The sequence below is a fragment of the Solenopsis invicta genome, chromosome 16, assembly GCF_016802725.1.
Source record: "Solenopsis invicta isolate M01_SB chromosome 16, UNIL_Sinv_3.0, whole genome shotgun sequence".
In the NCBI taxonomy this organism is placed as follows: Eukaryota; Metazoa; Arthropoda; class Insecta; order Hymenoptera; family Formicidae; genus Solenopsis; species Solenopsis invicta.
In genome coordinates, this window is record NC_052679.1 from 22,545,731 (window position 1) to 22,573,588 (window position 27,858).

At 31.8% G+C, this 27,858-nt stretch overlaps 2 protein-coding genes across 7 annotated transcripts in view; one reads left to right on the plus strand and one right to left on the minus strand.

The window, feature by feature from the left end:
- On the plus strand, positions 1 to 27,513 carry LOC105206559 (epsilon-sarcoglycan). 6 transcript variants are annotated; one of them, XM_039458417.1, is made up of 12 exons: positions 1 to 1,234; positions 2,504 to 2,846; positions 4,339 to 4,471; positions 5,785 to 5,924; positions 5,993 to 6,168; positions 7,253 to 7,354; positions 14,314 to 14,488; positions 16,064 to 16,311; positions 24,657 to 24,728; positions 25,265 to 25,408; positions 26,866 to 26,934; positions 27,015 to 27,513. In XM_039458417.1, exons 3-12 carry the CDS (start codon positions 4,351 to 4,353, stop codon positions 27,037 to 27,039), a joined length of 1,272 nt encoding a protein of 423 aa, XP_039314351.1. In that variant the 5' UTR covers positions 1 to 1,234; positions 2,504 to 2,846; positions 4,339 to 4,350; the 3' UTR covers positions 27,040 to 27,513. The 6 variants fall into 6 exon arrangements, with proteins under 6 accessions (XP_039314351.1, XP_025987277.1, XP_025987279.1 ...); XM_026131492.2 differs by having other exon boundaries at positions 3 to 1,234; positions 4,343 to 4,471; XM_026131494.2 differs by having other exon boundaries at positions 3 to 830; positions 4,343 to 4,471.
- Positions 1 to 27,858, minus strand: part of LOC105206574 — a 59,709-nt gene that overhangs the window by 29,175 nt on the left and 2,676 nt on the right. The window lies entirely within an intron of this gene.

The following is a 27,858-nucleotide window of genomic DNA, read 5'->3' on the forward strand; positions in this document are numbered from 1 at the left end:
TCGTGGGAAGCGGAATACATCTCGCAATCAGATCGAATAAATGCTGAATACTTTAAATTCAATATTTCGAGCGTTAAGTGTGCGATAAATATTCATCGGGCACTCCGACACATTTATCAAGATTATATTCCGAAAGAGGGGTTCCAGGAATTTCGCGAGATAACATCGCCAAGTAATACGGTCCTGGAGGCGGTCTGTGTGTAGTCGGAAGCGACGTTTCAGCCGCGCATGTGAACGAGGAGCCGCGCGGGCGCCCGTGTGCTCCGTTTCGCCTCGATCCTCTCACATATCTCTTTTTTTTCCCTCCCGGCCAACGTCGTTGATCCCGGGCGTAATATCCCGCACGTCGTCCAGCTGGTCCATCCACCGGCCTATCGTTGCACCGTGCGTGCGAGTGCCGAGGCGCTAATACACGCGTGGTGAGCAAGACGTGGCGAGTTTATCGGACTGCGGGCTTTGACCGTCGTTACAGTTTTCACTGTGCATCGCATTGACCCGACCAACCGGCGGCCGGGTGTCGTCTACCGCCAACGCACATCGCGGCGGACGGGTCCGGCTTCCGCGAGCACGTCTGAACCTCGGGCACGTGTGCCTTCGGTGCGTGCGTGCGTGCGTGCGTACATGCGCGCGTAGTACGACGGCGACGCACGCGCGACGAGGTCGCGGGCGGTCGACCGACCGACCGATCAACGACGTGGTGAATGACGTCGGGAGGAGTTGCGTCGGCGGATTTTCGGAGCAGCAAACAAATCGCTCATTAGATCGAGTGCGTCGCAGTGCGCGAGGCTAGATTCGCCGTGGGCAAATCCTTTCGCGTAAACACGGCCGAGGTAGTATTCAGACCGCCTCACCTAACAATCGATAACCGCGCTCGCTCGATTTCCGCGACCCCGTCGGGAAATTGAGGCGGCACGCCAAAAATATCGAACGGCGTTCGCTCGGGGCTCTTTCTTGGATTTATCACTCACGAAGCTGTTGTACACGCGGTGTCTGCCTCTCTCTCGACTTCGTGATGCTAGGCTGAGTCGTGCATTAATTGTTATAGAAGATAAAATCTCAAAGAAGAGAGTGGCGTGTCTTTTAATTCTCTCAATCGTATTGCTTTACGATACTGTTTATAGTATTCTCCTTCATTTTTTTTTTTTTTTTTTGTATAATGAACGAAGATTGATGAGCCTAAGATTTTAATAAATCATCCTCCAGTTTTAATATCGCATTCGAGAAGCTAAGAGTAGTAAGTCTAGAATTATCAGCTTTGACGTATTTGTTTTCACAACACTAATGACTTATTTATTTATTTATCGCTGCTGATGGAACTCTGTGGTAGTCGAAACGTATAAATCTTTCGTATTATTTTTCTGATGTATTGTTTTTTATACATCAGAACTGGATGTTTGGAATATGTAACTACAATTAATAAACAATTAATTCTTAATAAATCATATTATTTTGTTTGTTGTTGACTTTATTATTTCCTGTATTTCTTTGATGTATTTATATCATTTTAATCAGAAAAATAAATCGCATCCAAGCTTCCATACATGACCGTTTGAAAGATAGTAGCACAGTATTCCTTTTCATGTATTATAAATGCAAATTAGAATAGAATAAAGCTTGCTTAATATTTTTTGTATAAATAAAACTGTATAAATAAATAAAATTTTCTTTTTTTAAAATAAAAGGTCTTTGAAATAAACCAGAGGCCAGTTTTATTTCATATCTTAATCTTTCTAAATTTATCACCAATTGTAAAAGAAAAATTTTTTTTAATGAAAAGAATAAAACTTTCTTAAGAAATACATTTTGATGCAAACATTTGTTCGTTCTCGTTTAAGTAAAAATATTTACTTTTAAAAGTAAATACAAATCTTATTATCTTAAGTATATAATATTGTATTATTATATTTTTCACATTTAAATAATATTTTTACAAATAAGCTAATATTATTAAACTTAATTAAATTGTTTTCTTAGATTAAAAAATCTGTTTATTTTAAATATGAAAACAATCTAACAGTAAATATTTTCTGGAACTGCATAAAAAAAATATTTGATTAAAAATCTTTTTTTAATTTTATACACATAAATATGTAAAAAATTTTTAACTTAATTGCAGGTAAATAAATTGTTAGAATCCACTGAACTGAAATATTTTGTTGTGTAAAATACAATTTTTTGGTTTTAAGATTTTTTTTTATATTTATATACGTATATTTATATTTATATTTTTATATAGTACACATTTTTTTCATATTTATATACATTTATTTATATCTATTTATTTAAATAAAATCTAGCTTTTAAAAAGTCATCCACGATTCTAACATTTTGGAGATTTCTCTTGGCAAAATTTTCAAACTTGATTTTCTCTACTTTGTTGGTAAAAATTAAAATATATTGGCATTGTTGTACATAATTAATAAGCCAAGAAAATAACTGCTATGACGAAAAGAAAGATATCTGAGCAAATTTCCAACCGAGATTGCATCGCAATTCGTTGCAGAAAGACTGAAAGTTGCATCGCGAACAACAAAAGTTCTCAGCATTGCGCCTGACTAATACTAATGCTGTATCCCTGGAAAAACTATCGGGAGCAATTGATACAGAGGGGAGTGTTCCAGTCGGGAACAGTGTTTATTTTTCTCACGTGCTATGCGCATCGTTCCACGTGCTGCCGGGCTCAATAATAGCAAAACCGGAGGCTGCAACGCGATTTTTACACCAGATGCTGTATATGAGTCACGCAACGCATATACGGTATTGATACTGACAAACGGATATCACGTGTACGAGTTCCGCTGAAAATCCCAATCAACAAAGGCGCATTAATCGCGCACTGTTTCATAGTAAGTAGAAATCGTGTCTTTTGTGCAGCATGCATCGCTTCTAAGAAAGCTGGTAGCGTTTTCAATTCGATTACGAGGAAATCACATTTCATGAAAATGTTTTTGAACACATGAAGAACGTGAATTGAACATTTTTGATCCAAAATTAATTCTTTTGATAATTTTTTTCTGAAAGTATCCCAAAAACACTTATATTTAATTCTAAATTAAAATTAAAAAATTGATTCTTTTGATAGTTTTTTCCAAAAATAATATCCGAGACATTTAAATTTTAATTAAATTCTCAACTAAAATAAAAAAAATTGTTCTGCAGATTAATTTTTTATTTTTAATCAGAATTAATTTAATATTTTAATGTTTCGGTTAGTTTTTGGAAAAAAATGATTAAAAATAATAAATCGCTAAATGATAATTAGATATATTCTTTCAATAAAAAACTATTTTTATATATAATAAAATTATTATTCATTTATTCTTATTTTTAATAAAATATCGCCTATATATAACATTATATATGTATATTTATATAATTTGTGACAAACTATTTTTAAAATACATCGAATTTTATTTATTGGATGTTTTTTAGAAAAGTTAATCCATAATAACAATTATAATGTAGATTAAATTTAATATTTTATTTATACACTAAATATACATATCTGCGTATTTAGTTCTATATTTACATAAAATTATGTATATATAATTTTATGTAAATATAGAAGTAAATACGCAGACTCGATGATTATTCATCAGGGTTCGGAGTAATAAATATAATATATATTAGTTAATAGTCAAAAGTTATATATTAAACAAAATTAAAAAGTTAATAACTTTTAATTTAATTTTTATTTTTATTTAATTATTTTAAAAGTGTATAAATTTTAACTTAATAACTTTTTTCCTAAGTTAAAAAATGTATCTATGTAAAAGAAAAAAAATTATAAAAGTAAAACTAAATTTTCATATAAAAAAACAATCTTTATTATTTCATATAGTGTATAAATAAAATATTAAATTTAATGATCTACATTGTAATTGTTATTTAAAGAAATTTAATTTAAAAAAGATTATAAAATTCTAATATATATTTAATCTAATATATATTTAATACAAATATAATGCTTTTCAAAATTAACTTTTAATTTTAATTAACTTTATCCTAACGTAACTTTTAACTGAGTTAGTTTTTCGTTCATGTAATTTTAACTTAACTGAATTAATTTTATCAACTTTTAATTAAGCATTTTAATAAAGCATTCAAGTTAATCAATAACTTTACTTTAACTTAAATTAACAAAAAAAAAATTAATTTACTCAACACTGTCATTCATTAACGCACTTATTTTGACTCGTGAGAATCAGGTTTATCCGTTCCTGGAGCGATTTCAATTGTCCAAGTTGAAAACGCTACACGCTTTTATCATCTACGCGATCTTAGATTGAGATCATCAAAAGACCTTTTCATTGTCGGTATCGCTCTTTGACACTTTTGACAGCACGAATCATGCATCTGAACATAATATTGCTGTCGACATTGGTGGCCTTCGTCGCCACCGAGAGCATTTTAATGACGGAGGTCTTTGTCATTCCCATCAGACCTGAGACTTTCGACTGGAATACAGATGGTAAGAGGCATATTTTTTTAACAATTCTAATTTTCTCAGATCTTATTCGTATTTCACACCTAATATTTTATTATTCCCAATATCGTAACTAACGAATCCGATATTAGTAAACTTTTAATGCCTTGAAAATAAAATGAAAAATAAAGAAAAAAGAAAATAACAAATTATATTATGTTCCATTATTCGTAACTTACATACATTATTATCCGAATTAGAGAGATGAAAGACAAAGTAATTGAAAAGATTAAAGTCCTCGAATTTTTCTATGGTAGTGTTTTCAATTATTTATTACGCTACCATCATATAATATTTTTTACATTGTATACTTTTTTTAGATAACTTACAAAAAAATGTAAAGGAGATATTTTCTAAATTTCTATATAATAAATTTATACAATCAAGATCATTATTTCCACAAAAAAATATACGATCCCGAAAGAAACATTCCCGTAGAATAAAAGTTTTGTCAAATAATAATAATATTTACTTTCACAGGTCTATTTAATATATTTTTTTTAATCATTTGTAGTATGAAACAGTTGTTTTGGAACAAAGCATCTAAAATAAGGATTAATGTCAGGCGGCTATAATTAACCTACGTGGATACCCGTTAACCCATTTCACAATACGAAATTAAACTATGTCTTCGTACGTCATTCGTAACACGCCGCGAATAGCAATTACTTGTTGTAAACGTTGCGCTGACCTTACCGCCAATATTGTCGCATACCACGGTACTTTCTAATTCAGCGCCTTCGGACAATTTTAACGATACACGAGTCAAGTTGTTTCGTACATAACATTGTAATTTTCAAATTAAATGAGGTCGCTTTCCACATAATGAGTAAAAAAAAATTATTTTGTGCTCTTTAAACTTGAGTTGACTGATCATTTCGAAAGAAGTGGAAAAAATTTGAAGATCTTGGAGATGTTTTTAGATCATGTATAATATTGATGTATTTCCAACATTTAAACAATTTTATTCGCAAAATAGAATATACATCTTTTATTTTTTTATATTTTTCGTTTTTAGTATAAGAAAACTGTTGTCTCATTAATTTCATTTTGTCTGTCGTTTCAAGTTCATTGCTTCTTGAATATTTATCCTCTGACATTTTTATTTCTAATTTTTCAATTTTACAATTTTTTTAAAGTTTTTATTAAAATATTTATATTAATTTTTAATTTTTCTATTTTAAAATTTTACTGATGTAGGTCATCATATGCTTTTTATAGTTTTTCTAAATTTCTTTTATAAATAGTTATTTTGTCATGAACATCTCGAATACTTATACTGTGCCGTTTTATTTCAGGACACAGTGATCAATTTTCGTATCAACCTTCCTTACTGAACGCCCCCGATCTGCCATCGTGGATACATTACACCTACAGCAAGAAGGATCATCACGGTTTTTTATACGGCGTCGCGCCAAAAGATCAAAAGTATTTTCAGGTACGCAATCACTATATCAATTTACATCAATTTACAATATTGTCAATGCTTAACTGAGATAATTTCAGCTGGAGATCGTGGGATTGAACAAACACACCTACGAAACCCGTTATAAAGTGCTCGACATGAACGTACTCGAGAGAGAGAATCTGACCAAGTACGAGGTGCATCTGAAAATCGACAATCTAAATGTGGAGGATATGTTTGATCGCAATCGTACTCAAAAGCTCCTTGATATATTCAGGTCGGTCGCGTGAATTTCTTGTAATCTTCAATTCCGCAGTTTCAATGTCCTTGATACTGATAACATACGTTATTTGTCATTTCCCTTCTTATGCAAAATGTAAACAGTGGAATTTTTCGATATAAGACGTATACAAGCTTAATCAACATCATAAAGTAAAGAATGGAGAAAATTGATGAGATAATCATCTACTTAAAAATTAAGGATGTTTTGGCTATACAATATCAACTAAAAGTTTGCAAAATTTAAAAACTGCAGGCTCCTTAGATTTATTTTTTTTTTCTAATCAACAACAAAAAATTTTTGCCGCAAATACCTGAATTTTGATTCTAAAATTAGCTGCAAGAACAAAACAATGACAAATTTGACTTATAATAGCTTATACAGCGCAAATGATCATATTTTGCTGCAGCTTTAGTAAATATAACTTTTGGAAGTAAATGGATCCAATTGAATTTTTATATAAATATTTATTAGAGTTTTACTAAAATATGTAAAAAAAAATTAATTGATAATAATTTATAACGCTATTCTCTTATAAAATTTGCAAATAAGTAGCACACTGAGAGAAAAAATTCCTAAATTTTAATAAATATTCATTCAAATAGTACTAATGAAACATTTACTTACAATACATAAATATTTACTGTATAAGAAAAACGTGACACTTAAATTAAGTGGTTTTTGTATTGAATAAATGTATATTTACATTTATAAATATTTCATTAGTACTATTCGAATAAATATTTACTGAAAATTAATGATTTTTCCCTCAGCATAGAAATCGCGATTTTACATAAGAATTAAGAGTAAACAAAAAAATTAAATAATGAGAGAATCAATTTTAAATCAATGAGAGAATAATGTTCAAATACATATAATATTCAAACGTAATAGTAAAACAATCTATAAAATTTAAAAATTTTTGGTAATACAGCCTTAAGAAATTGTGACACATACATCTTTAAGAAATTTACAAAAAGTGGGATTGATAATTTTTTTGTTTCTGAGAATCTATATCGCCAATTAATTTGGTAATCAATTGGTAGCAAATTACTACAAATGCATTCTATTTTGACTGTAGGAAGAAATTGTGGAAAGGTGCTGCGGATCTATACGTAACTTTTTTGGCGTCTGCGATTGAGCTTGGAGCTCGTTTACCGTTGAAACCCAGCGAAGGCGAAGGGTGAGTTACATTTCTTAGATGCCCAATTCAATTTAATTCTTAGATCCGAGAGGATGGAATATAATGCGAAACTTGGCAGCGCTTTCAACTATGACTTTCGCTTCTTTCGGTCTACACATAAATCGTTTCGAGCGTTTCATTAATTATAAAATACAAGTGAATAACATTCATATAGTTTCACAAGCTGTGTTGTGTGCATAGCAAAAACATATCAATAAAAAAATAATAAAAATTAATTTTCACAATCGTTATGTGGAAAATAACATGAGTGATGATGATTTCTTTGAATAAAATTTTTCTCGATTCCAGCGTTAGACAATTTCACGATTTTACCATAAATTAAAAATTAAAAGCTAATATAAAATTTCATAGAATTGCATTAATGGACTGAGAATAAGACTATCTCGTTTTTTCAACGAGTTTAAGCAGTTTCTGTGATATCGCTGACGTATTAATCAACCGCAAACAGCGCCGTGACGTGAAAAGAGAGAGAAAGATTCGCCGGTTGTTTTTAATTATACGTTACTACTTCCTACGTGCGCTGTTTATGCGCCTGACGAAAAGAACGTTCACTCAGAAACAAGTTTCTTCAAATAAAAAAATATTTGTTTGAATTAAACAAATTTGTGCATTGCTATACGGTTAAAGAAAAGTTTCTTTGATTTGGAAAAATTTCTTGCTTATTCTTTTTTATTAGAATTAAAGAAATAGTTCGGTTTTTTTTTTCATTTAAATAATAGAAATATATTTTATACATATGTAACAAAAACATTTTCTTACGAGAAAAATTTTTTGTATGTAATAAAAAATTTTCTTGCAAAAAAATGTAATTTTAGATATTTTTTAATTAAAGAAATAATTTTTTTGATTCAAAATGACCAGAACGATTAAATTATTTCTTACATTTCTGTTAGTATTTTCTTTGAATTAAAAAGTTATTTGTTTAGATTAAACAAATTTGAGCAAAAAACTTATTTACTTTAAAAAAGTTAATAATGTCATTTCTTGAAATAAAATAAATTTTTATTTTTCTCAAAGATAAGTTCTTCAACTTCAAAAAATCAATTAAAAAAAAAACGATTTCTTCAATTTAAACATAACTACTTTGTAGGTACGTTTTCTTATTATAGGCCGGACATGTTCAATCTAATTATGAATATAGCCGACAACTTTGAAGAATAAAAGTCATTAAGAGAAAGCGACTGACGTTGCAGTCACGCCTGTTATTCCACTTATTCCTCACACACGTTTATCCAATTTTAGGCAATATTGTATATAAATATTAATCCTATTATTATCCTATTAATATCTTATTATTATAAAATATTCCAAGTAACGCGATGATTTATCAGAATAATCTATCATCGAACTGAAACGAACAACGGCGCGAGTAACGTCGTTCGGGTGACGTTTTGCGTTGTCGACGCACGCGGCGGTGTACCTCATGCATAAATAATAAATAAATTTGTGTGATGCGTAAAATTCTCTGCGTTTAAATCACCTAACGTGACGAAGAGAATTATACGAAGCACTTATCGAATCGCAAACAACGATTTTTATCGATTACATCATCGCGATTATAAGACGCTGCTTCTTTCGCGGATTCTCACTGTGACGTCGATCGCTAGATATTGTTCTTTTTTATTCACCGCACAGAGAGGTCATTTTCCATAGAATCAATTCACGATTGAATGACGGAATGATTACTCACGCATTTCCTGGAATAAACCGCCAATTACATGGAATCGAGCCGATAATGGACTTTCCATTGGACGTTCGTAATTGGCGCACAGTTTCGCGCGCACTGTGACTCCCCTAAGGTTCTGACTCTACGGATCAACGATCATGATTTATCGCGGTATACCCCTACGCAATACTCCTGCGGGCACGTAGAACGGGCGATAACGCGATTTATCTTCCGCTTCGCGTCCGTCACGTTCATCGCAGGGAAACACTTGCGTTTCTAAAATGATGTGGATTTCCTATAATCGACAGTTACACTGCGTATTATCGATATAAACAACGTTTATTATTTTTAGCGACGAGAAGATTCACGTGAGAGCGATGATAAGCCAGAAAAATAAGCGAACTGTGTGCGGACAGTCGTTGCGCGGATGTAATTTGCATTAAAACAATTAATATAAAATTATTAAAAAATGATAGTTAAATTATATTAGTGATTTCTGTATTAAACAAATATTTATTTACTTTTAATAAATTATGTCGTTGCAAGTGTTCAAACAAATATTTATTAAAATTTAGTAGTTTTTTCTTTCATTGTTAGTGTATATTGAAAGAAAAGAGTTATTTGTGATTATAATTGCACGGTTAGAAGCTTTATTTTTATAATTATTATTGTCATAATGTTAATATAATAACCTTACGTTTATCAATCATGGAAAAATTTTACTATAAATTTCTAATTACTATAATAAAATTAATATGATAAAATTAATATGATAAAATATTAAGATACAGATATACTGAAAAAAAGTCTTTTTAAGTTCAAGTAAATATTCATTTTAATATCATCTCCTTGATTTAAATGAATATTAGAGTATAAAATAACTTATTTTTAAACTTGAGAAATATTTTTTAAATCAAGAAAATGATGATCAAGGAAAAGATTATAAAATATATTTAGCTAAACATAAAAAATTTTTTTCAGTATTATAAAAGCAAAATAAATGTTTTATGTAATAAATGCGATTCAAATTATAAATGTAACTATTTTTTTTTTAACATACACTTACTGTTTACGTAATAATAATTAATAGCAATAATTTGCCCGGTTAAAATTATAAATATATGGCTAGCACTAAAAATAACTATGAATTATAGTTAAATTATGGTAATTGTAAATATTTTTTCTTTGACTATATTCATGACATTGACCACAGTTGATTTAACTATTCCTATGTCTACGTGGCATAATGCTTTGTGGTAATTTGTCGCGTAGTTCTCCGAATCAGCGTCATTACAACAAATTACATTTTCATAATTTTTTCAAATTCCTTTAATAATCCATGAAATTTCTTTGATTTATATTCGATCTGTTAAATTAGGTCGAGAATGAGATATTTTATCTTTGTCGCGATTCGTGAGAAATCGGATCACAACGGGATAATTACGAAATCTCAGTATTAAGGAATCTCAGAACTTATCCTACTCATTTACGCTCATTCCTACGGAACGGTCGATTAAAACGATCTTGTCATGCGAAATGGTGACACGAGTCATACGCGATGTTGCTGTTATTCAAGTGCGACGCGACGTGGGTCGGCTTCCTTCCGGTGCAACAATATGTGACATAAAAACAACGTAGTTATACGCGACATGAGGCGTGTCGCGTCAAAAGAAATTCAAACGTTACGAAACTGTTGTTGCATCGACGTGATGCAGGACGTGACGCGGGATATCACGGCGAGAAAGAAAGACACATTACATTACTCCCAATGTAGATTTATGTTTGACAAATACGTCAAGGCAGAATAAAGGCGATATAAGAGTTTTCGCAACAACGTATTGATTGTGAAGTTTCATGTACAGTTCAAAGTCACATTTAAGCTGCGACGTGCTTCCGGCAGCGAGATGGAAAACAATGGTTTTTCTCACAGTGATTAATTACTAATAATGCCAGATAAATGTGTTTTGCGGTTTTAATCTGTCGAGAGATTATATTTGTTGCTCTCCATGATTTTCTGATTCATTCCGATTCGTCACTGACTCATATTACGATTTAAGTAAAATCATTTATTATTAGACGGCGTGAGTCAAACCTCTTTTTTTTACAAATAAATCAGTTACACAGAAAATTAGATATCCTTCCTTTGAAAGAGTTCTACGTAAGTATAAAATAATGTCTGAGCCAAAAAAGTATGCTGCAAATGTCTAAAAACGGTTTATGCGACCTCTCACGAGCTTTTGTTTAACTGTACGGACGCATTGCTGCGGTTCTATAATTCCCGCTCTTTATCTATTTCGTATGACACATCTTTTAAGCATGTACTCTAGGTGTAAAACGCCTTTTCAAGTGGTAAATTCAAAAGTGGGCCTCATTATCTGGTATATTTTATTTACAGTAAGTTGTATAAAATAAGAAATTTTTCTTAAAGAACGAAAAATTGTAAGAATTTTTTTTTTTTCATTAGTCCCCTTTTCATGGCGTGCGCTTTTCCTTTTTTGCTCAATGACTGACACAATCGTCCGGATGGAAAACTTTTGTTCCCCACCGCTAATACTTCTCGCAGCGGGTTCGCATCTGCAACGCGACTGCATTCTCATTTCATCTGCTGGCGCATCACGCTTGTCACCGTTACGATGCTATTGTTCTCGGGGGGGAAAAAAAAAGTTGCGACGAAACCGCAACGATAATATAATCGCGGAATGTTAGGTCGCTTCTATGAATTACCGTTATTATCGCCGCGCGTACGACGGCGAATTCGGATAATCGAGTTACCTTTCACGCCTCGACGGTTAACACCCACGTTATATTTCTCACGTTGATACGTGAATCACCGCCGCAGTACTGTCACCGCACCTTTGTATTCGATTGACGCCAGGAGCGGCGTTAAGCACGTGCATGCATCACCTTAAATGTGCGATCGAGCGAAAGTTCGAAATCGTTACATCCTCCGCAACGAGACGAGCGGCGGCGATTAATCTCACGAGGCGACGGTGAGATAAATCGACTACGCAAGGAATCTGTACCGCAGAGACACCGAAGACAAGGCTCGGCTCCGCGAGACGTGTCCCGTGTCAGACGGGCGGAAGGAACAAAACGAAATCTCCAAATTTCTCGGTGGCCCGGACGCAACTGATCGTTCACCTCAATTGTCCCCAACCCTTCACGTCTGTCGCGCTCGAGATTTCTCAGTTGTCCAACACCGAGAACCGTATCGTAGTCGGAGCGAAAGCTCGAAATCACGCCCACGATCGCGAGACGAGAGAGCGGCGCGATTAATCTCTCTCACGGCTGAGTTAAATCGATTACACGCTGATCGATCGCACGTACCGCATGGCCGGAGCCTTGATTGTCACTTTCGGGCTTATTGCGTCGCGCGCGAAGTACGATGACACCGAGCAACAGTTTGCCAACGGCAATTATTCCCAACGTAAATGCGACATTGTCGTCACGCTCTCGGAACACTTAACTGACTGACTGGCGGGGGCTTGTTTCCACGGATGATAAGACCGCGCCTAAAGAGCCGCTTCGACCTTAAGATACGTATCAACCCACCGTATCGCTGCGTATCAGTGAAAGCCAAGAGTTCGCGATCGCGAGATCGTCGACGAGATTCGATTGTCGTCTCAACGTTGGATATTGGGTTTTGTCTTTATCAACTCTAGACCATCAGCGTGAATTCCCGAGTGAATAGCGTGCATATTCATTACAAACGGAGGTCATGGTCTGATTAGCGTTTGGCGATAAAATTTCAAAATTGGAAAAAGTAATTTAAATTTTTCTCAACTCTGATATGTTTCCCTTTAATTCGCAGATATAAAAAAACTTTTGGAAAAAAAATTGCGTAAATGAGCAGAAGTTAATCTTGCATTTCTGTATAGGCACCAGGAACGGCTGGTCACGCAGAGTTACCTTACATCACACCAGTAATGGGTGAAATATTTTTAAAATGTAGGAATCGAGATACAGATACACAAATATATATATAGGGGAAAGTTGTTGAACGCATACCGGTTCCTTAAAGCGTACATATTCAACATTTGACATTTTTATTTCATATAAGCAACATTTAGTGCCAAAAATAAAAAGTAAATAATGAATAAGTAATATCGACCAAAATGTAACAAGTTTTATTTTGTTTTGTGCACGTCATCAACATTTTAGAAAACCAGGTACATCTGACGTAAATTTTTCATCAACTTATAGAACAAAGAAAAATCTAGATACATATGTATATAAAAATACTATTCAAGATTGCATCAAACATATTCGCAGCATATCATAATGATTAGTTTCGAAGACTATTATTCGATTGATGATTTTTGTGAAAAAATGAAATGTAGGAAATGTACGAGCTATGTAATTTGTAGGCTGACATTTGCACGTAAAAAAGTTCAGTATCGTGAAGTAATAATTATATAATTCCGTAAACAGAGAATATCGATATTATTGGAATACATCAGACAGGATTGATATTTAGATTTCGCTCAGCTAACGCATAATAATTATAAAAAATACGAGAGATTAAAGTCCTTGAGATATAATTTGCAATGGAAATTACGATTTAAAAACGCGACTGATGAAAAATAGTTACTCTTTAAAGAGTTAAAATGTATAATAACAGTGGAGATAGATCGCGTCTAAAATAAAACGCGCTGCCAAAGCAAATGCGCTTAATAATTTTCCGGATGCAATAACGACATTGATCCACACATCGGTAGTGCCAACAATTTACTAGTATTGGACAATCGTTTACCGCGTTTATTGTTAATGCACGCTTCTATAATCGGACAAAAGTCCCACGCGCGCTGCTTAAAGCAATCCTTGACGGGAATGACGCAAGTGCCGTGTGTAGCGCGGATATGATCCGTTTGATTGTTCAATAGTCGAGTACACTGAGAGAAAAAATTACTAAATTTTAATAAATATTTGTTTGAATAGTTACAACGAAATGTTTACTTGTGATGCATAAATATTTACTGAATATAAATTAGTGAGATAAATTAAATTAGAGATTCTTGTACTAAATAAATATTGAAATTAAAATATTTTATTACAAATAAGCGTAAATATTTCATTGCAACTATTCAAATATTTCTTAAGATTTAGTAGTTTTTTTCATGGTGTACAAGTTTCTTTGTAATGCGTCGCTAGTTTTCCGTCTCGGGTGAATCTTGTCTCAGTATTGTCCGATGTATTTTATATTTCATTGAAAATTATATTTCCCTAATATATTTATCGTTGTTAAAGAAAAATGTATCTATTTCTATTTCAGAGTCGTCGTAAGACTGGGTAGTACGGTGCCGTTCTCTCAGGAATTGAATGAGTTGCAAGAGGAAGTCAAACCGCTATGGAAAATGCCATCGTGTCCCAGAGATTTCAAGAGGACCAGCGTGGAGATACTTTTCCGAGAGGCTGAGTTCAGATTGGATTGGTGTTCCTTCAGATTAGTAAGTCGATTAACACGCGGTGCTACACACGAGATTTTATTTGCCGTGATTAATGTTGTATGTCCGAGAGGAATCTTTGGTATGAAAATTGATTGTCTATTTTGCTACTTATGATACTCACTTGTGTCATTTGTCTTCGACAAAATTATACAAACACAATTGCGTATGAATTATACACTAAGAAAAAAATATTCCTAAATTTATTTTAGTAAATATATTTATTAAAATTATGTTTGCTAAATTATGGTGACTTAAATAAGTAAAATTTAAAAGTTTAAAGTATAAAGCTTCTTCTTTTAATTATACTAAACTGAAACACTAAAATTAACAAGTGTCTTCTTGTTGAAAAATTTATTTAAATCAAATTCATTAATACGTTACAGTATAATATTTGTTGAAATCTAGTCAATAAATTTTTAAAATACTAAATCCCAATCTTTTAATTTTAAACACGTTTTCATAAATATTTGTTTAAATTTACGGTTTCAAAAAGTTACGAAAATAATAAATAGGTTACTTATAGGAGATAAATACTTTTTAAAACAATTTGAGAAAACGTATTCTTAAATAGAGTTAATATACTCAAAAAGAATAAAAAGAAATTTTTCCATTAACGGCACTCTATAATAATAGCGTGCTGTTTACACCACGCCATAAATAAACGGAATATATAACACATTTCTTTTTGAAAAAAACAACGTAGGAGATATTTGTAGAATTTCATGATTTCGAAGTCTCGGATTTGAATCTTATTAGAGCAGCGCGTTTGTATATATAATATTAAGTCATTTTAAATATCAGATAAAACCATTATATTTTAACGCCCATATAATTCTATAATAATTTTAAGACTTCGAGTAAACACTTATTATATTGTAGAAAGTACTCTTTACAAATTATAAATGATTTACTTGACAGAAAAATAATTTTTTAAAATTAAATTAGTATTTTTGGAAAATCACACTAATTATGAAAAATAAAATGTGTTTTTGAATAAACTGTATTGTATAAAATAGTTTTTATAGTTAGTGACTGATTTACTTAGAAAAAGCATCTTCTTAACATAAATAAATACGATCTCCTATTTTTAGAAAATGCATTTACAGTTATATCAAATATTGGAGACTTGTAGTATTGACGTGACAGTATGGACGTAATAGTACACCGAGACAAAAATATACTGAAAAACATTTTTTTAATTTTAAACATATGGTTTAAAATTAAAAATGTTTTTCAGTATATTTTTCTCTCGGTGTATTTTTACGTCAACACTATTACGTCAATACAAGTCTCCAATAATTTAATTATCTTTCAGGAAGAGATTTATGAATTACGTAGATTTCTAGATGTCATTGTATATTTCATTCGACCATATCGTCATCACATATTTCTTGCGTATTGTCATTCACCAAAACAGTCTTTTATTTACCGTTTCGTAATCTCATCTCAATACATTTGCATTTAATTCACGCCATTTTATTGATTTATGAAAAATGCTAATCGCGCAAATCATGTGCTATCTCTTTGTGACATCCATTATACGACGCTCTGATGGTAAAACTATAATTTCTACAGTTGCAGGAGGATCAGCAGAGTCTACAGCACGAGAGCGCCCGGAGAGGTCCTAGCGCGAACGTCGTGGGTCTACCCTCGTCGGGCATCTCCGAGCACACGGAGTGGCGGTGGGCCCGTTCGACGAAATCTAGCATACCTACGAGAAGCTACTTCAAGGAAATCGCCACCACGATTTTCGTGCCGGTCGTACTGCTTCTCGTGCTAGGCGCCTTACTGAGCACCGCTTTCTGTCTACATCATGAAAAAATGTAAGCGGTTGATACACATTGTTGAAAGGAAAGTCAAAGCTGCTTAAAGCGACGATTATTATTCCACGAGTTATTTTTAGCTTCATTTGCATATTTCCATCTTAGATTAGAAATACTTGCGTTTTTTTATTTTTTACCTACTTTTTTTTTAATCTTTGGCATCAACTTTTTTTACGTATTGACGATAAGCTATAAAAAATCGCATAAACAATTCTATATGCTGTGGCTGGAAGTGCACGAGATAAAAATACACAGGTCGGAGCCTTAAACTAAATAAAAAATGTAAATTGTTCTGGGGATCAACAAACGTAAAGTCATATAACAATAAATTTAAAAAATAGCATGTATATATATGCTATTTTTTTAATTTATTGTTATTTATAGATTTACTTTCTGATATTTTATATATATATATATATATATATATATATATATAATATCAGCAAATAAATTTACAAATAACAATAAATTTAAAAAAAAACACGCTATACAAACATAAAAGTAGTCTGAATTGATATATTGCTAAAATTGAAATATTCATTAATTCTAATAATACATAAAAACAAGATAATATATTTTAGCAACATATAAATGTGATGAGACAAAATAAAATAATGAAGTATGTCGCATTAATAAAGGAAAACGATGAGGTCGCTCAGAGAGGCACGTGTCCCAAAGCGATATTCACAAAAGACCAAACAAAAAACTCATACGAGTATAAAATATTGCTTTTAGTAAACATATACGATAGCATTATTATTTGATAGTATATGTAATTGTGCTAATAATTATGAAGAGGAAATAGTTGTTATCAAAAATACAGTTTCACACATATGACTATTATCGAGAACAACTTTGATAACAGATTCAAAACTGATTTTTGTTAAACAAATATTTTTTTATGAGATTTAATTAGAAAAAATATATGAAAAATTAATCATGTTACCTAGGTTACCTAGGTTGTAATACATAGCTACTCTATTTACAACATTGACAAATTGATTCAACACACGATGGTTTCATTAATATTAAATTAACAGTAAAAAAAAAAAATTAAAATCACAACACATTATTAATATGACATAAAGACACAGAGTAATAGCGTGTAAATTACCCCTTCTATTTTTTTTCTGATTTCTACGGCGTAAATCCTCGCACGTGATAAATACGGGAATCACTCTATATTATTACGTTCCAGTTTTCTTTCCCTGCTGCTCAAGGCAATACAAATAGACATTCACGGTCGGATAATTTGCGACTGATGAGTCGCAAAGAGGCGGGCACTATCCTTCGAGAGACATGCAAAGTTGAAAGTATAAAAAGTATTGAAATTACATAGTCATCAAGATAATGCAATTTATATACATACATGATACAAACAACCAGTTGCAGGCAGACATAGACACAAGATCGAGATTCTTGTACGTACGTGTGACGTAATCGATCTAATTATGATCTTAGTATAGGCTCTATGTGCGTCACGTTTATCTTGCACGTATTTAACCGGTTTAAACTAAAAAAAGATACGACTATTTTAGCTCGTAAAATGTTAAATCTATTTAGTTCCAAATCATTAACGATTAAATTAATAATTTATTGCAGAACAGTTTAACATATAGTTTACAATTTTGAATAGAAGGTTTTTGTAAAGATTTACGCACTTGTTTTCCAGCTATCATCACCATTTTTTTCAAGCCATGAACTATCAAAACAACTATTTATTATATCTTGCCGGTAATTTATAAATATTCCCAAGAACGCAGTGATTATTTTTTTTTTATTGTTTTTCGGTAATGCTTATTTAATTTACCATTAGTGACCATAATATCTCGATAATGTCCTGTTCCGATGTCTTCCACGGAAGACAGAAAGGAGAAGGAAGAAAGACGCAAAAAGAAAGCAAGAAAAGAAAGAGAAATGAAAAAATCCTGCCAACGAATCGAGAAGAAAAGAAAACATGAATGGAATAATTAGAAGAAAAAGCGAATAACAAATAACGGAAGAAAAAAAAAAATGTCTGATTCATTCTCAACATTTTTAACGGTATTACGCTATTCAATTACACCGATCGCGTTGATGATGGGGAGGAGAGGGGAAATATCGATATATTCTCCTTCTGTAATATTTATGCCTAGTCACGACGATGACAATGCGAAAGCGTGTCATCTGGTATTCCTTTCTCTTTCATTAGACGCTCGCGTTCGTCATACATGCGAACATTGTTATTTTGGCACAAGCAGTTTGGTCTCTTTCAGCTGTGTGTACAATGTTACCGTCGCATGGCGTATTGTACGTGCATGCGTGCGCGCGTGCGTGAAGGCATGCCGGGTAAGTGACCGGCGAGTGATCGGCGCTTTACGATCATCAATAGTCAGATGGTGTGTGACGCGATTAAAATCGGAGTGACGCAATGGAATCGCTTATCGGCGGCCGCGTGTGGTTCGTTCATGCGAAAATACGTGGATTGATGTGTCTGGGATCGGCTTGATTTCCGCCGATCAGCGATCGCGCAACGCGCGCTAATTTTACATTTCGGTCGATGTAAATACTGGGTTTTGTATTTTTGAATTAATGCGTCTGATTGCGCGTTTACTAAAATTTTCTTACTATCGTTCTTCCGCTTGTGTCCGCAGTCGCGATGAGTCGGGCGAACGATCGATGTGTCACTGTTCAGGGAACGCTGTCATTTCGCGAATTTATGTATACTTATTAAGAAAAATAAATTCTATTTTTAGTTTTATTAAGCAAACAACCTCAGGTGATTCACACAACCTTTTTTGATTTAACAAAGTATGATAAAATTCTTTCGATAATATGAATTGTTAAAAGTTTATCCGAAAAAACACGTCTAGTTGTATAAAAGTATAAAGGAATAATTACTTAGCAAAAGAAGCTGTAAAATCGATTAATTAATATATCACTCCAAGTGTAAGAGAAATTTGAAAGATGCCTGTCCAGATAGCATACTGTACTATTTATGATAAATATTAATTACATTTTGTATATTTTTTATAAATGTAAATATTTTATATACATGAAGGAAAAAAATTTTTTAATCTTTATTTAAAATATTCAAATGTTATTAAAATATAAACTACATATTTTATGTAATAATTATGATATGCAAAAAAAATTAATATCTATAGTAATATTTTTATACATATTTTATAAATATTTGTATGTGATAAATCTTTATGATATGTTCAATCAAAGATCACAAACATATTTGTGAAACATTTTTATAAACATTTATAAAATATTCAAATGATTACTATAAATTTTTTTTGTAAATCTTGTATAAATATTGTGTGCTGTCCGGGTGAAAGAGTCTAAATAATGAAAATCGATATGTTTTTCAGCATAGTCATCATTTTGCATATGTATGTACGTATGTACGCTCGGGATATTATTTTGTTTCATACACTAGAATAGTTCAATAAAAGTGTGGAATGGGACGAGAATTTCTAATAATACCTACAAGTTCGCAAAATGACATAACGCTGCCTCAGTTGAACGTTTCAATTGCCGGTCACAAAAGCGCACGGCCTGGCCCGGCTTCGCTACACGCTGTAAAAGGCGTGAAGTGCCCGGAAATGATGCTTACAATGGCTACAAAAGCCACTTTACAAAGTTACCGAGTAAGTGCTGCCATAAAATCCATAGGCTTTCCTATGCACTTATGAAAACGTACTCTGTCACTGAAGATATCCGTATTTTTATATCCGTATGTAAGATGCGTGCAAAACTGCTTGGGAAAATCTATCGTTTAACCCGTCTTGGAGTTAGGGGAGAGTTACCAAACGCGTATCACTTATTGTTAAGCTATTTTTTATTATATTTCGTATTTGATGCTGTTTTGGGTGCAAATCAAAGTTCAAAATTGTACCTCGATGTTTTAGTCATCTATTGTTACATATTAAAACTTTCAGTAATGATAAATTTATTTGTTATAAGCTTTTCTAACATACTGCGAAAAGTGCGGAATACCGGTTGCCTAAACCGTGCCTTCGGTCTCTTAAATCGTATCGTCTTCAAAAATATCGAATTTATAAATTAAAGTAATTAAAAATATAAGAAATCATTGACTAATATTTATTTTATTAATAATTTATCGAAAAACGGATCAAATATTTAATAATTAATACATAATAATAATGAAAATATAAGAACACCGAAATAAAAGTAGCTTGAATTTATTTTTGTAATTGACATATTTTTATTCATAACAATTAATAGTTTTATCTATTATTATTTACCAATTTTACATTAGTATCATTTTTTTATAGTAAAATTTGTAGTTGTACGAACTAGGAAACTTGAAAAAATTTATAAAAATATCAATTTAATTTTTATAATAATTGTAAACATGTATATTCAATAAATGTAAAATATTCTATAATTTTATACCAAGCCTTCTTTTATAAAAATATATTCAATTCAAAATAAAATTGTATAAATACGTTAACATAAGCTATATAAATTGATGAAAAATTTACATCAGATGTATCTGATTTTTTTAAATACTGATGCACAAAACAAAATAAAATTTGTTCAATTTTTGTCTATGTTATTTATTTCTTATTTACTTTCTTTTTGTCATTAAATATTGTTTATACGAAGTAAAAATGTAACATATTGAAAAGATACGCTTTCAGCAACTTTTAGGGAAAAGTTGTATAGGGATACAATGTTATCTAGTATAAATTAGCAAATCTCAACTTCTTCCAATTTTGTCAGTACAACTTCAAGAGATTGATCTAATTTGATCTCTCATGCAGTCTTTGCTTTGCTCGGCGACACTTGCTTTGTGAAACACTTTACCTTGGCACACAGCATGAGTACACTTATTTTTGATACCTAATCTATTATAATTAGATGTTTTGTGTCAAAGTATCATAAATATATTTAGCAAAACCTTTCAATGATAATGGCCTATTTAAACGGTAAAATTGTATCGCATCTAATCTAATCGTCTAACGTCGATATTTTTTTGCGGAGAGCAATAAAAACCATTGAGGTAATTTATAAACAACTCAGTAAGCGAGTTACGATCGTTAGGAAAATAAACGTGACTCTATAATCGCTCTGTTCGCCAAGTGTAATAAGTCTATTACCGAACATCCGGTATGTAACAATTATAAAACGCGTTTGATAACATTATCCGTTATAATACAATAATTATATGAAACGTTTTGCGTTTATAATTTATTGCGAAAAGTAGATAATTTGACAAGTTTATTTTCCAAGTTCCAGACTCCTGCATTCGTCTTGCGACGACAGGTAATCCGAAGACGCGTTTCCTCGAAAGGCAAGATCGCCGCATTGAATATTACCATGAACTCGATACGCGTCTGTAATTAGAGGCGTATCATGGTTGCGCGATTAGGCGGTGTCCGGTAAAACCTCATTAACAGCTTTTAATCGGGTCACCGATTGTTCATATGGTAATCAGTACGTTAGGCAAAGAAGAGCTCGCGGAGGCCCTGTCCTATAAGCGCTACAATATTATTTAATATTAATAAAAAGTAGTTTGTCTTCTTCTAATAATATTATATAAATATCATATGAAGAGAAATAAATAATATTTACTTCAATATTTTGAATTATCGGGAACATAACTTTCATATGTAATAATTATAAAGTTCATAATTTCATGTATAATAATTCACATTAATTTTGAAACACAAATAATATTCATAGAACGTTTTCATAATATTCCACAGATATTGAAATAATATACCACAAATATTATACAAAACGGACACGTAACATTAATACAATATTCCTATAATATGAAAATAATATTGATAAATATTTTCGGAATATTATTTTAATTTTTAATAATATTTATACAGCATTCTAGGAATATTGGAGCGCTTATAGGGTGCTCAAAGCTCGAAGCACGCTCGCATGCACTCGAGTGCGTGCGAGTCTTCGCGTGTACATCATGGGGCGCGACAATTTTCATCGGCGCGTCGCGATAACAAGTCAATTACGTCGTGTCACACGTGACGATTGACGCAACGCTGACGTGCATTTCGCGTGGCCGCGGCACCAGGAGCCGGGGCGGGATCCATTTGAAGTCACAGTTGATACGCATATACGTGCCGTGCGTTTCCGCGATTCTTTTTTTTTTTTTTTTATTTGTTTTGAATCGCTCGTGTTCCCCGAGGGGAACCCGACAAACTGTGTTACGATCAAGGTAATCGCGTGGTTGATAATGCGGGCGCGGCGCAAACAGGAACAGGACTCGCGCGTCATAGGCGCGATATGACTCATTAAAAAAATCTAGCGGTTACACGAGCGAAGAGAGAAACCCGCAGAGATCTATCGGAGGAATGCAATTTGGAATCGTAGAAGTCCATCATACGTATAGTCCTTCATTTTATAATCCGGATAAAAACAGATTTTCACCAAAACTGTACGATAAATAAGTTTTGCTTCAACAAAATCTATCTTCTAATCTATTTAAGAGTTCGTCAACTTTTTTTTCATTCAAGGATAAATAAAGAATATATGAACGTTAATTATGAGAGATGTCAATTAACACCTAAAGAAAGGTTTCTTTGAGTCAAAAAATATGTGCTTAACTCTCAAAAAAATTTGTGTATTGTTACACGGTTAAAGAAAAGTTTCTTCGACTTGAAGAAATTTTATAGTTGTGCAACGCAAATCTTTTTTTAGTGAAAGAAATACATTTTTAAAATTAGATCAACTAAATTATTTCTCACACTTACCAGTTCTTTTCTTTAAATTAAATAATTATTTGTTTAAATGAAACAAATCATTTATTTAACTTTAAAAAGGCTAATAACATCATTTCTTGAAATAAATAAATTTTTATTTTTCGCAAAGATATTTTTACTTCAACTAAAAGCCAAGTTAAAAGAATGATTTCATCAATTTAAATATAATTTTTCTCTGGGTGAAGGATGTATATGTCGTATGTCAAAGTATTAAAAATTAAAAAATTTTACATTAACTCCATCATTATGTTTGAGTACCTGTGTAAAATTTAAATACAATTCTCTTATTGGTTTAAAAGTTATTTAATTTTTTTATTTGCGGGCACTCTTCATTCTTATGTAATATCACATTGTGATACTTATTTGCAAATTTAATGATGAGAAAATAGCATTACGAATCAAATTGAATCAAATTGTTTACATATACTGATAAGAGTCTAACAAATATTCATTACAAAAATTCATTTGAATCCACTAACTCATATTCAAAAGTTATTTACTAAAACTACAGCAAAATAGCGTTATTTTCGCTGCAAAAACCATTATAAGCAAATTGTTGTCTTCTTCGCATCTATTTTCAGGGTCAAAATTCCAGTATTCATAACCAACAATTTTTGTTGTTGAATAGAAATAAGCTTGAGGTTTTTAAAATTTTAGCTCTTACTATTGTACAGTTAAAACATTCAATGTTATAAGAAAATTTTCATGATTTGAATATTAATTTGAAATTTCATAAATTTTATATTACTACATCAAAATTTTGTTTTATGTAGATTGCATTATTGATATATAAAAGATTTAAGTAAACGTTTCGTCACAGACAAATTGTAATATTATGAAAAAAGAATGATATTTCATTACAATATTTTTATAATAATAATATCAATGTAGGCTCTTAATTTAATTAAATTGAAACAAATAAATATGAAAAGTTGTCTCTAAGAACCACAAGGTTTCGGTGTGCAAGCTATATAATTTTATTTAGTTAATTCATTAAAAAGGACAGTTTTTAACGTAAAAATGCATATTATAATTTAAACTGCAAACGTTTTGAATCATAATGTTAAGTCCTCTTCAGTATTCAGTATTTACTCTTCTTCTATTTTTACTGTTGATTATAAGAATAAATGGAATGTGTGCAACAATCAAATAAATTTACATGGTTTAAAGGAATACAATTCATTAATTTAGCTAAGTTAATGATCCATGAATGCTGTTGTTCATAACGTATCTGACAAAGTTTCATAAATGTTTACATGACTTCTTCGCTTTTTACTATGCGTTATGTACATGCTCGTGGCTCAGAAGACTCGCGACTATTGTGTTCTGACGTAAATGGTAATTAAAATACCAGCCACTGCGGGAAAAATAGCATTGCCAGAGTCTCATTATACGAATCAATTTTTGTTTTTAGAATACATAGTTTAATTTATGGATGTTATGATGATGTAAGTTATGATTGACGCAAACGTTTAATGTTAAATCGTCTGAACAAGGTTTGCATTAATGATCAATCGCTATTAATCGATATTAATTGATCAATCGCTTAAACGCATTTCCGCGACGAAAAGCGTAGATATTTATGTTTTATTTTCCTAGGACGGATCCGGAGTCGGATGAATATTTCGATGAACTCTTTAATATTTTCCTTTTGAGAGAACAACCCGTCAGGTATGTTCACTCCGTCGTTGCATAGGTAATCTAAAATTATTCATAAATACTAATTTCCGCAAAGTGAACGCGACTTTACTAAAATATTACTAATTTCGTGTTTGACATAATATGGCGCGAGTTCAAAGAATTTATTAGCTGAATGTATCATTTCAATTAATTCGAAATGAAATTGTTTTCGAATTATAATAATTGAACTTTGTCTTTTTCTGAGCTTCGCTAATTTATCATATCTGCATGTTTGTTACATAATACTTCATAAATTTATACATAACGTTGCTAGATTTTGTAAACGCTTCTTAAAACTTGGCAAATTGAAGATTAATGATACTTACGTTCGTCATATAACGAACTGTGACGACAAAATAACGGAACCAAATTTTAATTTTATTTACGCTCCTAAATTCCATTTTCGTTGCGTCATACGAACGCGAAATTTAGACCGCGAGAAATTAATGTTTCGCTTTTAAATTTAAATAAATATAAATTTAAATAATCTCGCTTTTACGGAACGAGATATTTATATTTTTTTACAGCGAGAAACGGGAATCTACGCCGGGGGAAGGAGTCGGAAACAACGGAATACAAATGGTACAGTACGCTATGCCGGAGAGAGGTACTCTGAAATCCCTGTCAGCTCAACCATCGAGTCCGAACGATTCTCTGTCGCGAAGTCCAAGGTAAAGTTTCCGGCGTAACAAAAAAACCATGATTTCGACGAATATGTCTCTCACTTTCTCCTTTTCTCTTAACGCCTTAAAGATCAGATTAGGCGCAGATTTTTCATTGGAATCGATTAAATAAAGAGGCCACGTGCGTATTTTAAATCGTGCATATCGTGCGTCTTTTACAACGAAATCCAAACACGTATGAATTATACCGGCTTTAATTTCTAGAAATCAACAAGTGTGAACAACATTTGATGAATATTCAAGTCGTTTTTTTTCCCACCGAGACTTCTTTCGCGAAAGATCTTGTTTCAGATAAAACGTAAAAAAAAAATCACGGTAGATACTATCTCTTATTACGTATCTACTTCTGGCACAGCAGAACATCATTTCTTAGGAAGAAAACACCGTATAAGCATAACTCACAAGCAGATTCATTAATCAAAATAAATGCACGTACCATACTACTACAGTCGTAATTATTTCCAGTAAAATACACTTCAATGCAATCGTATTGCAAATCTATTAAGTGGGAGTCGTAAAGAGGCACTCGTACAAAGTCGACTGAATTTTTCTTCGTTTTTTATAATCATTTAGAAATTGCGTCAGAGCACAATTGCAAACGTAGGTGTTACACATCGTCTAAATAGTGTTTGAAATTACTCAAAAGGAAGATGAGTTTCGGGAGAAGTTTAAAGAAGTTCTAAAGAGCATTTAAAGGAACCCACAGACATTTAAAAAGTTTAAAAGACTTGATATGTTAAGGAAAATTTAGGATGTTGAAAAAAGGATGATATTTGCAATTTTTTTTAATAAAGAAAAGTGAAGTCGATCTTTCTAGAACTTTAGGGATACTTTGCTACATATTTATATGTATGTAAAAAAAAATTTTAATTAAAAGAATTAAAAATAATGACGTCATAATAAATCAGTAATTGAAGTGTTTCGCCATTGGAGTTACGAAATGGCGGAAAAAATGGAATTTATAATTTCTGTCTGAAATGAAAAAAACCAAAAATATTTTTAACTTTCATATAATTGTATTATATAGTCAAAAAATTAAAAAAAGTGTAAAATTATAAAATTTTTAAGACTAAAATGATAATTTTAATGATACAAGATTCATTTTCTTTATGCAATAAAAATTGTTTGAATTAATTTTTTTATAAATGTTTGTAGTTCATTTAGTATGATTGACAATAATTCAAATAAAGAACCTTGAATGAACCTCGATTGATTAAATAGTTTTTTTCAATTTTTCCCGTCAATTTAAAAAAAAAACGCTTGTATACCCTAGCGACGTTTATCTATTTTCCAGGTTATAACTTTCGAAATACTTCGAATTTTATTTTGAAATTTAGGAATATATCCTCTGAAAGTTTTATTATCGATTAAAGTAAAGAAAAATCAAAATTTTTGACCCGATAAATCAAATTCTCCTTAAATTTTCTATAAATATTACTTTTTAGGCTCTCCGGCGAACGCTGCAATCCCTACATTCGTCCGAATCCGCCACCCTACGCCGGACCGAGTAACTTGTAAGTCCGAATCACAACTATTCCGTACAATTTATATTTCAAGGAGCGTCATAAATCTGATTTTTATTTCATGTTCGCAGCCCCGGTCTACGCGCTGATTTCTGACTACACGAGCAGCCCGCGAAAACTTGGTTTTGCTAGTGCTATAAAGCATAATTCGCGGGCGGCTTTTAACTCGACGTTCCGAGAAAGGTGTACGAGCCAAAGTGGGTATTGCAAACTCATCGAAACCGGCACCAAATTTGCAAGTTGAATCACATCAAATACGCACGTTGCTTATTATCGGTAACCATAAACATGTAGTGCGTCATGCTTTCCGAGCAATATATCAGCGGTTTGCTACGTTAAGTGTTTCCCACTCTGGGAAGGCGATTTACGTTCGAAAAAATTTTCGGAATTTACCTGCCGTTAAAAATAGGATGGATAGGATAGCGTTATATGAAAGAGCGGTTTTCCAAGTAGCATGGTATAAAATTATTCGTATCGTAATAAAATAAATTTTGTGTAACACACGAGATTGTACTTCATAATAATTGTAGCAAAATTTCTACTGAGAAAATAAATGTGTGACACTGAAAACACGTTGTGTGTCAATATTTGTTCTCACATCGACAAGCATTCAAAAATAGAATTATTTTGCTAATAATTATAAATAGTTTAAATTTGAATTAAATCGAATCATAGTGAACTTGAATTTAAAAGGTTCAAATTTGAACAATTCAAGAATTTCAAATCGATGATTTGATTTCATATCGATCGCCTAGTTTTATTATATTTATTATATCTCTCACGCGATCAATTTTGCATCAGCTTGTACCAATTTTGATGCCTGATTGTTTGTCAATTTTTTAAATATTTCTAACGTGTTTGTAAATCTTATAAATTATTCAAAAATGTGTGTATATAGCCTTTGTAAATTTGTTT

Coding starts and splice junctions, on each gene's coding strand:
- LOC105206559 (XM_039458417.1), top strand. CDS start 4,351: ATGCATCTGAACATAATATTGCTGTCGACATTGGTGGCCTTCGTCGCC. Junction 7,355..14,313: donor AAACCCAGCGAAGGCGAAGG/GTGAGTTACATT, acceptor TTTCTATTTCAG/AGTCGTCGTAAGACTGGGTA. Junction 26,935..27,014: donor TACGCCGGACCGAGTAACTT/GTAAGTCCGAAT, acceptor TCATGTTCGCAG/CCCCGGTCTACGCGCTGATT.